The 11,997-nt window shown below is 27.5% G+C and overlaps 3 protein-coding genes across 3 annotated transcripts; 2 read left to right on the plus strand and 1 right to left on the minus strand.

Moving 5' to 3' along the window:
* Nucleotides 1-409: 409 nt before the first annotated feature.
* On the plus strand, nt 410-6,453 carry LOC118445309 (arylalkylamine N-acetyltransferase 1). Its single transcript, XM_085664725.1, has 4 exons — nt 410-839; nt 2,445-2,715; nt 5,629-5,842; nt 5,992-6,453. The coding sequence occupies exons 1-4, from the start codon at nt 723-725 to the stop codon at nt 6,188-6,190; spliced, it is 801 nt and encodes a 266-aa protein (XP_085520851.1). The 5' UTR covers nt 410-722; the 3' UTR covers nt 6,191-6,453.
* Nucleotides 6,454-6,589: 136 nt separating this feature from the next.
* LOC118445292 (uncharacterized) lies at nt 6,590-8,305 on the minus strand. Its single transcript, XM_035874524.2, has 5 exons — nt 8,075-8,305; nt 7,915-8,002; nt 7,619-7,800; nt 7,221-7,528; nt 6,590-6,880 (listed from the first exon to the last, which is right to left on the minus strand). Exons 1-5 carry the CDS (start codon nt 8,140-8,142, stop codon nt 6,870-6,872), a joined length of 657 nt encoding a protein of 218 aa, XP_035730417.1. The 5' UTR covers nt 8,143-8,305; the 3' UTR covers nt 6,590-6,869.
* A 284-nt stretch (nt 8,306-8,589) lies between these two features.
* Nucleotides 8,590-11,632, plus strand: Fip1 (Factor interacting with poly(A) polymerase 1). Its single transcript, XM_035865508.2, has 5 exons — nt 8,590-8,624; nt 9,243-9,498; nt 9,643-10,548; nt 10,640-10,992; nt 11,091-11,632. Exons 2-5 carry the CDS (start codon nt 9,319-9,321, stop codon nt 11,209-11,211), a joined length of 1,560 nt encoding a protein of 519 aa, XP_035721401.1. The 5' UTR covers nt 8,590-8,624; nt 9,243-9,318; the 3' UTR covers nt 11,212-11,632.
* The last annotated feature ends 365 nt before the right edge of the window (nt 11,633-11,997 follow it).

An 11,997-nucleotide genomic window follows, 5' to 3' on the forward strand; every position in this document is an offset into this window, starting at 1 on the left:
TTGACAGGAAAAAAAAAAAGAAAAAAAAAAGCAGAAAGAAAGAAAAGAAAATACTTTAAGACATTGCAGCCTTGACCTCGTAACAACCTTCTTACAGATACACTGCACCCACTTTATCGCAAATTCCTTCAAAAAGTAAAATTGTTCCAAACTGATCTTCGTCCTATCGATTGAGAATTTTATCATTCTTTCATTGAACATTATAACCTATCTATATATCTATCTATTTATCTAACATATCTACCTTATCCATATAAACATCTTTACATATCATAATGCAAATGACATTGGCACGGATCTCGATCGGCTATCCTAAACTGCATTCATATTTCCGTATTTGTCCCTGAACCTGTAAGAACAGCTTGTATGCCATTCGTTACCGAGCGTCTATATAAGAACGGAGGACGTCCTATCGCAAAGCGCAGTGTTAGATTACCACCTCGACGTTGTAGACGCAATACAACGAGCATATCGAGTAGTTGATTTAGCCAAGGAAAAAAAAAGACATCTACCATTCGTTTATATCATTTATTTCGATTATAGATTCTATCGTTAATTAGTTATCGCGTGAATACAATATATTTACGTATTATATTACATTATATACAAATATATATATATACACACACACACATACATATACATATATATAAATAAATTTATTGTTTGTTTACGGATTTGTTCGGTGATCGATAATAAAGATAATCAAAAGTTCATCGATCATGGAGACCATTTTGCCGAACAAGTTGTCACCTACCGCTCGAATTGGAGATACTAACATCGAGCAGAAGGGAAAAACAAATTTTGTTAAAGATACTAAGAAAATGACGAGATATACGGTAAGGTGATAAAACAAAACGTTTATATTTAGAATTATTCATTCTATCTTTTATATGAAATGTTTGACTAGTAATAAAAGAGAAAGGTAAGACGACGGTAATCGTTCCTATTGAATACATCGATGTATATATAAAGATATATATAATTAATGTATATAGCAATAACAATTGATCTATCTAATCTTCGTTAAGAAAAAAAACAAAAAAAAAAAAAACAAAAAAAATTCGATCTAATATTCCTAACAAACGAATTTATTTATTGTAAACGATTATTATTGATAATCGATATTACGGCATCGATCGGAACACGTAATCATTTATCTCATCCTATTTTTTCCTCCTCGAATACAATTTAGTAGTCAATCGTGTATTTAATAATTAATCATGAACGCCATTTTCTATTTTATTAAGTATCAATAATTATGTATTATTTTTTAAGCGATTATCTTCTCTCAAGGATATATATTAATGACATAATAATAATCGTTAGTTTCCTCATCAATTCAAAAAGAACAAAAATTGTCATTTGTTATTCTTGAAAAGTGATTTTTTTCAAGCCCATTTAATAGTTTAAACGATCAAACAGAATAGTCCAAATTAGAAATGTAAAAATAAACAAATATTTAGATAAGTAAATAAATATATAGATCGATAGAATGGATACGAGGGATAAAACAAGATTTTCTCTCTTTTTTTTTTTCCTTTTTTAAAGATGATAAACGATATGAAATACATTTTAATGTTGCTTACAATTCCATGATATATCGTTAATAAAAAGGAAAAAAATTAGATCAATGATGATCTAGTTTTATCTACATGCCGTTGACCGGGCAACGAGCGATCTAGAGATAACGAGTCGAATGAGAAACAAAGAGGAACTCGCTAGCAAAACGATCGTGCTAATTTCACGATATCAACTGTTGCATGTGAAAACACGCTAATTGGATTCTTCGAACAAAAACAAGCTAAAAAGATGACGAAGACGATGACTCTTGCGTTTATTTGCGAAAGAATTGCATTTGTATAAATGCACATATGATATATAACAATGTATATGTATTGCATTGGCCAATAAATAATGTATTGGAATGTTCAATGAAAATTTATTTAGTGTTATTTATTTAAATATAAAGTATTGAACATTCCGATATTAATATATTGTTCAATACGATTATACTATATATGTACATATATGTATAATACGTGTTCCTTTATGTTTTTAATAATATGTTATATTTAAGTCTTTGCAAAAAGTAAATACATGTATATTATTATATCATATTATTATACATTATTATATCATATTTTTAGTATTTTTATTTATATCTAAATATATAAACAATATATATATATATGTATTATATTATATTAACAATATATCATACATTACATTTAATTTATTATTTAGATATAAAATATTGTAAAATTATGTCGGTATTAATAATTATTAATCGATCCAATATATATGAGTTTAACTGAATTGGAAAAAAAAGAAAAAAAAAAAAAAATAAGAAATTATCAGCCGTATCGGGGAATTGAACGTTTATCTTTTATTAAATTAAAGCATGAATACAGCGACGATCTCTTTATTATTATTGTTTTCAGTTGGCGGATTCCGCCGATTCCGTGATCAACGCCGCTATGGATTATCACATTGAAATTATAACGAGGGACGACAAGCACAGGGTATTGAAATTTCTCAGGAGATTTTTCTTCCGAGATGAACCTCTTAATCAAAATATCGCTCTTATACCGGAAGGAGAAAATAGCACGTGTCTCGAATTGGAAGACTATTGTAGTAAATCTTCCCTTGAAAACAATCTAAGTTTAATGGCTGTATCATCAACCGGTGCCATCATTGGCGTTTTATTAAATGGTGAGTTTATTAGCTTCTTCGTCGAATCATCATAACACACACACACACACACACACACACACACACATAGAGCGCACAGGCACACACACACACACACACACACACATATATACATATATATGAAGCAATATATAATGTATAAGAAACAGAAAGAGAGATAAAGATATGTATATATATATATATAAAACATTTCGTCTTATGGAAAACATGTAACAGTGTTAACCAATCGGTAGATAATAACGCGTTTAAAAAACATATTATTAAGATAAAACAGATCATATAACACGTTACTAAATTTATACAATTGAAATATTATTTCTCGATATATTCAATGACATAAAGATCGAATTGTTAATAGAATATTAATTTACTAATAAATAATCAGCAATGAGTCTGAATGAACACAAAAAAGGAAAAAAAAAAAACTGCAATTCAGATTATATAAGCAGATAACGTGCATAATGTGTTATAAAATGTATGTAAATATCAATTCTAATTTATAACTGCCCATGGTGTCTTTCCTTATTTCTCTCATATACGAGTAGAATTTTTAACGGAACATTGATTTATTAATGTACAAAAAATAAAAATAAATCTAAATGACACATTGAGTATAATGAAGATACGCTAGATCGCTTAATACGTTATTTGAAGTTGATTCGTATATATATAATAAATGAAACATCGATTAGAAAATTATATATATATATATTATTAATAATAATTATATATAATTATATATATATATATACGAGCGAAATTTTTAACAAGACTGAATTTAATAAATAGTAAAGGCAGAAACGATTATAAAAATAAATAAATAAATAAATAATTAAATATAATAATAAATAAATTAGTTTGCTAATAGGAAAATAGGAATGGGTCTAAACAATAAATAAAATATAATATATTACACATGTTTAATAATATATTGATTCACGATATATCAGATCATTTTGATATATCATAAAGATGACCAAACTTAACAATGTTGAGAGCCATTTAGAAATGTCCATATAAATGTATCTTTTAAATATAAAATTCACAAGCGAAGAAAAAGGTTATATTTAATTTAGAAAGAAATTTTAAGCATTGTTTTTTTTCTAATATTTTTATTAAAAATATCATTACCCAATTGTTAGAATAATTATTATTTCTTATAAATTCTTCCTTATCTCTCTCTTTCTCTTTTTGTAACAATTTTAATAGCTCTAATAATTATTTTTTTCTTTTTTTTTCATTCTTTTTTTTTTATTGATATCCAATACATCCTAAAAATTTAACATTCAAAGGAGCAAAAAATAAATAAAATATAATGAATACATATACATATATTAGATAATATAATATAATGTTAAAAGTTAATTATTACATACATTAAAATAACATAATTATTATTAATAAATTATGATTAACAAATTATTCTTATATAAAATTAAAATTTTCAATAAGACATAACGAATTAATAAAAATATAGGAATGAATCTAAACAATAAATTTTAAAAAATAAGAAAAAAAAAATATACATATATATTATATAAAAATATATAATGATCGTATTAATATGTCGTACAAAGTTAATTTTTACATGTATTCAATGACATATATTGAGTGGAAAATTGTTCTATACAATTATCTTCGATAGAATATAATTAATAAAATTGTATAATTAAACGAAAAAAAAGAAATGAAAAAAATGAAAACAAAAAAAAAAAAAGAAAAAAAAAAAAATGAAAAATAACGAATATAATATAATCAAGATAGGATCCCATAATATGTCACTATACACATGTTATTCAAAGTTAATTCCCATATACATTCAATAGCAGACCGATTAGCAAATCATTCTAATACACGATTAGAATCTTCAACGTCACAAACGTCGAAGATAATGACATGAGATGTACGGCATTGGAAATAATGATTACCGTCCATTTCTAATACAATGAGATTCTAATACAGTTAAGCATCAGCGCTAAACGTTCCTCACCATTTTTGAGATCAATATGCATTTGTTTTTTAGTATAGATTAGCGTGTTCAAGACTCGATGACTAATTAACGATCGCTCTTATCTTGATGCACGAATAATAGTCGTTTACACACATGAATATATATACACATACACACACACACACACACAAATACAGATAGACACATACATAAATATATATACTTATGCACATATGCATAATAAACTACGAATGTTACTTATCGAAAAATACTTCATAATTTATAAATATTTAAATGAGTATCGATAATAGTAGAGAGAATAAAAGAGAGAGAGAGAGAGAGAGAGAGAGAGAGAGAGAGAGAGAGAAAAAAAAAGGAAAAAGAAGAAAATGTATTTCAATGACACAGCGGAGGTACTATGAATAATGATACACTTTATCATAGAGAAGGGATCTCTTAAACCGTTGTCTTATATTCAACCTATTGTATTTCTTTATGTCCGTTAATGTAATAGCTCTTACAATGTAAACTCTAAGAGGATAAAGTTAATTATTGAAAGTAACTCTGACAAATACATTGCATCAAAATCTAATGTTATTATCTACTTTGTAATGTGTTTATGTGTACATTTATATACAGAATGTCACTCAAAAGGCATGCGTCAAACATTTACTATTATTAAAAATGATCTTCCTTATCGTTTCTTTTTGTTTTATCAATGTTTTTTAGAAGATCCTACGTTTATGAATATATTATTTATTTATTATTTATTATTCATGTATATTGTGCACATATATCATAAAGAAGATAATAGTATCATATTTATCATATAACACACACGCACACATAAGTGTAACAAAAGACTGTAACAAAGAAATAAACGATATAGTTATCTATGAATTGCTAGAAAAAAGGAAAAAAAAAAAAAAAGAAAAAATAACGATACGTTTTATTTTTTACAGGAAAATTAGAGCCATGCGAGGAAGACGAACCAGATTATATAGAAAACTGTGAAAATCTTAAATTCAGAAAGATATTAAGGTTTTTGCATTATATGGATAAGAGAGTGAATGTTGGGAAATTTCAAGATCAAAATATATTAGAAATAAGAATAATCTCTGTTGATACTAATTGGAGAGGCAAAGGTATTGCCAAAGCACTTATTGAAAAAACAATGTGAGTATATAATTAATAAGAAAATAAATTAATTAATTAAAAACAAATTAGACATATAGAAATCTCTCGATAATTTTTTTTTTTCCTTTTACTACTATCGAATATAAATTTTATTTATTTCTTCTTATTTTTTTCTTTTCCTTTTTCAGAGAGATCGCTAAGGAACACAATTTTCAAGCAATACGTGTTGATTGTACATCCATGTTCTCTGGAAAATTATGCGAACGACTTGGTTTTGAAATAATATATCAAGTGAAATATTCTGATTACGTTGACGAAAATGGTAAACCTATTTTTACACCTGCTCCTCCACATATGGCTGCTAACTCATATATCAAAAGATTATAAAATAATCGTTTGCAATCAAAGATTATGAAAAGAATAATTAATGTAATATTAAGTAAGAGAAAAAAGAAAGCAACAGTTGAGAGAAAGAGAGAGAAAGAGAGAAAAAGATGCGTCTTTGAATATTTTAAATTCAAACGAAAATTATAAATATCAATTTAATATGATTTTTATCAAATAATTGTATAATAATTCTTATTGTAAAAAAGAAAATTTGTTTTTTTGGCGAACGTTGAATTAAATTATATAAAATATTTTCATATTTATTATGCATTTTAATCTGTACAATAACGAAATCATAATTGATATATATTAAAAATCTATGAATTATCATTTCTTCTATTTTCATTTAATGACAAAAATACTTTTCATTATTAGTTGTATATGTTTATTTATATACGACAAAATGATTATCTTAAAAAAATAAATTTTCTTTAAAAGATGCTTACTTTTTCTTCCTTATCTATGATTCATTACGTGTAAATATACATTTATAGACTCATTAGTTCATAAACACTTTTGTGTATTCATGAATTTTGCTATGTATACTACATATATCAGATATCTTGCATTATAATTTATATATAGTATCACAAGTTAAACAATACGAATGTATTCTTTAAACTATATAATAATATTTGTACGATCAACTATTGTAATGACTCTTTCTAAAATAATATATTTACTTCTTATCTGAAACAAATATTAATTGTACAAATTATATTATATATATATATATATAAAACAAGCAGAATGAATCAAATAATATGATTAATCAATAATTGATAGTTTTATATTATCTTTTCTCATTATTTTTCTTACAAAAAATGTTCGCAAGGTAACTGTAACACATTTTATATCAGTTGTTAATTTTAATTTTTAATATTTTAAATTCTTAATTAATATAAATATGATATGTGCACTATGAAATAGAATACTTTTAAGGGATATTGAATAATTTTAAATAAATAATAATAATCAAATTATATGTTTCATCCTGTATATAATGAACTTTTCAAAAGTTTATATTCACCATCAAATTTTCTTCTATTCACTTCTTCCTCGTATATCCTCATTTTTTCTTTCACAAGATCCATCTGCTCTTCAAACGTAAGATTTTTCACCTTTTGTCGTATTGCGTTATATTCTTTTTGATATTTTATTTGCATTAGATCAATTCTACTAAGTAATCCTTGTTGTACAATTATCAATTGAAAAATTATTAAAAATATCCCAAATATAGTATAAATTAATAACTCAGAATTTATATTTTTTTGTTCTTTATTATTGTAATTTGGTTGCCAATTTCCTCTTGCCATATGCTCTTCCCATTCTCTACGTCTAATAAATAAGTGGACGGACAAATATGAAGTATTTTTTCTAAAAATTAAAACAATACAATATTACAGCTTTTTTTATCGATAGACGTACGATCTGTAAACATGATAATGGTCTGCTTTTGGATTATAGTCAGGATAAAATGAAGAATAAGTATTATATTTTAAACTCATATCATATTGTTTTCTTGTATGTTCCTTGCTGAGAACATTGTAAGCTTCTTGCAACGCTACAAATTTATCATGTCCCTCTTTTCCCATGATATCAGGATGAAACTAAAGAAAACAACTGTATCAACTCTCTTATAACACATTCATTTCACTAAATATTCATTCTGAAATATATTTGACATGTCATTTTTTTTTTACCAAAAGAAAGAAATAATATACTTTTTTCGATAACGCAATAAAGGATCTTCTTATTTCTTTTTGCGAGCAATCTGGTGAAACTTCTAATATCTCGTAGTATTTGTGTGATCTACAAAGAAAATTTTTTTCCATTCAAAAATATTACTCTTAACGATAAAACTATTGTTTGTCACATTCCAACCTGTGAGTTCCATAACCTCGAAAAATTACGGAAAACAATTCTAGTTTGTTGATACGAGAAATTTGCATTGTTGGTATGGAAAAAAAACAGAAAAAATATTAATTTAAAATCCCAATCGAATCGCTATGTCAAATATACACGGACATTTATTAATTACGACTTAACTAAAATTTTATGACATAATACAACTTTAAATCACAATACTTATTTAGAATATGACTGCTACGCTACCTGACGTTTACCTGTGGAACTTCTACGTCACATTCAATTGATAAATTGAATTGACAAATAATTGATTGTATTATCGACACTGACGACAAAATTAAAAGGAGAAACTATTAATTATTTCAAATATATATATATATACATATATATATATGTATATACACAATATATATTATATAGATTAGTTATTATTCGTGTCAAATCAAAGGAAAGAGTTATTATAAGACGTTTTAGTTGTATACACTTCCGTCTAAGCGCTGTGATCGCCCCATGTAAACAAAACATTCTATACGTTTATGGTCGTGAAAGCATGAAGATGTAAAAGGTACGCGTTACATAGATCATAGAATATATCAAGTATTAATATCATTTTTCCTTTGTACATAATAAAAAGTTATATTATTAAGTCACGTTAAGCCATCATAATATAATTTAAAATTATTAAAATATATAAATGCAACAAACCGGTATTTTATAATAATTTTCTCTTAGCAATTTTATACAATATTATGTATCAATACTGATTCTTAATATACATAGAGATTATTATATAATATTAATTTTAATTTGAAAACCATAATGAAAATATAAATTATGACAATTCTATCTATCACAAATACTATTAAGTGTTGATATTTAATTTTAATTAATATAATAATTTAACTTCCAAAGAAAATTCCGCGAAATTTTTGTAACATAAGAAAATTCTTCAAATCGAATTATTCAGACAATCAAATTTTATATTATTCGTGTTCAAAATGATATGCATGATCTGGCAACATCGCATTCGTTACGTTATCATAAAGTCTGAATTTTCAACAAAAATATTTCGTTTTATTTAATGTTTCATTAAATTGGCGAAGAGTAGGTTTTATTGTTCAGTAAATATAAAAAGGTTGAACGTAGATACAACGTTCAAATGAAATCTTTAATTACTCGGTAGGTAACGTAGAGTGTTTGACCAACACAAGTATCTAGAACTGGATTATATTGTTGGTTGTCAAGAAAAGTGAGGAAAAATGGCGGACGAAAGTGAGGAACAGTGGTTATACGGAGATTCAACGGATGGAAAAGAATTATCGCCGACAAATGTTCAAATTGAAAATCAACAAAATGATTCAATACCTATTAATTCTCAAGAAGCATCACAAATTTTGGAAGAAAAGAAAAATGATAACGTTCCAGAAAGATTAGCCGAGGTGCGTCGTTTATAACCTATTATTCCCGGCGTATTACTTCAAAACGATATTTGAATAAATCTTAGCATAAATAATCGATGTACGTGTTCTTTTTTTTTTTTTTTTTATTTAACTTTAACTAGCATTTGCTTAATTTTTGCTTAGATATCAGAAAATGCAGGTTCACCTAGAGAAGAATGTTCATTGAATAATATGCAAGATGAAAATGATCCTGATGTTAGTAAAAATGGTACAAGAGAGGCTTCCAGTCAAGAGGATGGAGAAGCTGCAAGTGATTCTGATTCTGACGACGACGTTCATGTAGTTATTGGGGATATTAAATCGACACCGGCATATGGTAGTTTAAATATTAAGAGAGGTGGCCTACTTACGACCGCATCAGGGGTACCTGATAAACTGAATAAGCAACCAGGAAAATTTAGTATAGACGAATTTGAAACAATTGGTGTTATCAATGGAATGCCAGCTCATGAATTTAATTTAGATCAATTAGAAGATAAACCATGGAGACAGCCTGGTGCAGATATAACAGACTATTTCAATTATGGTTTCAATGAAGAAACTTGGAGAGCTTATTGTGAACGACAGAAAAAAATGAGAAGTGAATCTGGAGTAGGTTTGATATTAAATGCGGGAGGCGGTGGAAGTAATCCAAGTGGTATGCGAGTACCACAAGTAGCAATTACTAATGATAATAGTAAATACTCTGGTATCATGGGACCAAAACGAGCTGGACCACCGCCAGGTAGAAAAATGGCTGGCACTATAGATGTCATCGGAAGTTCAGGATTAGCTTCTAGACGGAATCTTGATAAATCACCGCCTAAAGGAAACGTAATACAAGTTATGACAGCAGACAGAAGAGAATATTCTAGAAAACCAGGTTTCCCAGATATGAGCGTACCACCGCCAGGAGCAGGATTACCTCCACCCTTCGATATGCCACCTCCTGGATATCCCGGAGAGCCAGCTCCATTCTATATGCCTGAAACTGATCCGTATTATCAAAGTTATGAACCTACTCAAGATAATCAATGGGGTAACGATCCAGTAAGTAGACACATTAAAAGTATACACAATACAATCTATTCATTTTATCTCTTATAATACAATTATAATTTTAATATTTTTCCTTCGATAGACTTGGCAACCAACAAATTTAGCCATTCCAATGACAGAAGGCGAAGAAGAGAAAGATATGGGCCCTAAAACGATACCCACAATGGTACCACCGATATCTATACCACCTTTGATGCCACCTAGAGATCAACGAGATATTCGAGAACGTGAGAGGGATAGAGATCGAGATAGGGAACGTGAAAGAGATTTGGATTCGATGGGTAGGGAGAGAGAAAGGGAAAAAGAAAGGGAGCGTGATCGTGAAAGGGAAAAAGATTCAATGATCAGAGATCGTGATCGAGAAAGAGACTCCGTAGCACGAGACGAAGAAAGAGATCGCGATAGATCACGATCGCAATATCGACATAAAGAGAGGTAGGACGACGAACGTGAAACGATCGTACAAACACGATTACGTTTCAAAATTTTCTCCAAAGAAATCTTTCAATCTATCTTTTACCTTTTTTCATTAGGCATAGGCATCGTTCAAGGTCACGATCTCGTAGACACAAATCGCGATCGCGAAGTCCGAGTAGACGTAAGAAGAAATCAAGACGCTCCGACCGGGAACGTTCTAAAGAAGAAAGCGAATGAATAGAAATGTATATATAAATATATATATATATACACACAAATATATATATACATATATATATACACATATATATATATATATATATATATATATATATACAGATATACATACACGTATATATATATGCATGATTATGTATGTATATAAACATCGTTGTCCAATTAAAAAGAAATCGACGTTCGAAGCTAAAAAAAGTTTCATACTTTTAAAAAATTGTTTTTGATGATAATCCATATTCGCACTGTATTTTCTTCGCAGTCTGTAATTTCCTGAAATTCACCATGAATGCTATCTCTCTCTCTCATGGTTCTTAATTATAAGTAAAGACAATTATCATTTGTGAACGATAATGAAATAAAATTTATTGATTACAACAAAATAAAAAAAAGAAAAAAAAATAATAATAATTTGCTCGTCCTAATGATTTTTATATCCCATCACCAATTTGTATAATCCTGTAATTGGGTTAACTGAAGGAAACAAAATTAATGGTGCATTAAAGGAAATAGAAATATTAAAATGACAAACACGTGCCATTCAATGTATGGTTTTATATCATAATGTTATTACAGAAATTGTATTTCATAATAATTAAAAGTAGTAATAGTTTATTGGTAAATCACTCACGCGGGTGAATTAATGGATCGATAATAACGCCGATTTTCTAATGTCGACCTAATATCGATCGTCGCACACACGTGTGTTTTCTTTCTTCTCTTCTTCTTTTTTTTCTGTTTTTCTCTTTTTCTTGTTCAATTATACTTCCTTTTCTTTTTCTTTTTTTG

Source organism: Vespa mandarinia, chromosome 2 (genome assembly GCF_050613455.1).
Source record: "Vespa mandarinia isolate Hongniang chromosome 2, ASM5061345v1, whole genome shotgun sequence".
NCBI lineage: Eukaryota > Metazoa > Arthropoda > Insecta > Hymenoptera > Vespidae > Vespa > Vespa mandarinia.

Excerpts from the sequence above, each read along its gene's own strand:
- LOC118445292 (XM_035874524.2), bottom strand. The coding sequence starts at position 8,142 with ATGCAAATTTCTCGTATCAACAAACTAGAATTGTTTTCCGTAATTTTT. Across the intron at positions 8,003-8,074 it reads CGAGGTTATGGAACTCACAG|ATCACACAAATACTACGAGA; the intron begins GTTGGAATGTGA and ends TTTTCTTTGTAG. Across the intron at positions 7,529-7,618 it reads CATTATCATGTTTACAGATC|ACGTAGAGAATGGGAAGAGC; the intron begins GTACGTCTATCG and ends CTTATTTATTAG.
- Fip1 (XM_035865508.2), top strand. The coding sequence starts at position 9,319 with ATGGCGGACGAAAGTGAGGAACAGTGGTTATACGGAGATTCAACGGAT. Across the intron at positions 9,499-9,642 it reads TTCCAGAAAGATTAGCCGAG|ATATCAGAAAATGCAGGTTC; the intron begins GTGCGTCGTTTA and ends ATTTTTGCTTAG. Across the intron at positions 10,549-10,639 it reads ATCAATGGGGTAACGATCCA|ACTTGGCAACCAACAAATTT; the intron begins GTAAGTAGACAC and ends TTCCTTCGATAG.
- LOC118445309 (XM_085664725.1), top strand. The coding sequence starts at position 723 with ATGGAGACCATTTTGCCGAACAAGTTGTCACCTACCGCTCGAATTGGA. Across the intron at positions 2,716-5,628 it reads CATTGGCGTTTTATTAAATG|GAAAATTAGAGCCATGCGAG; the intron begins GTGAGTTTATTA and ends TATTTTTTACAG. Across the intron at positions 5,843-5,991 it reads GCACTTATTGAAAAAACAAT|AGAGATCGCTAAGGAACACA; the intron begins GTGAGTATATAA and ends TTCCTTTTTCAG.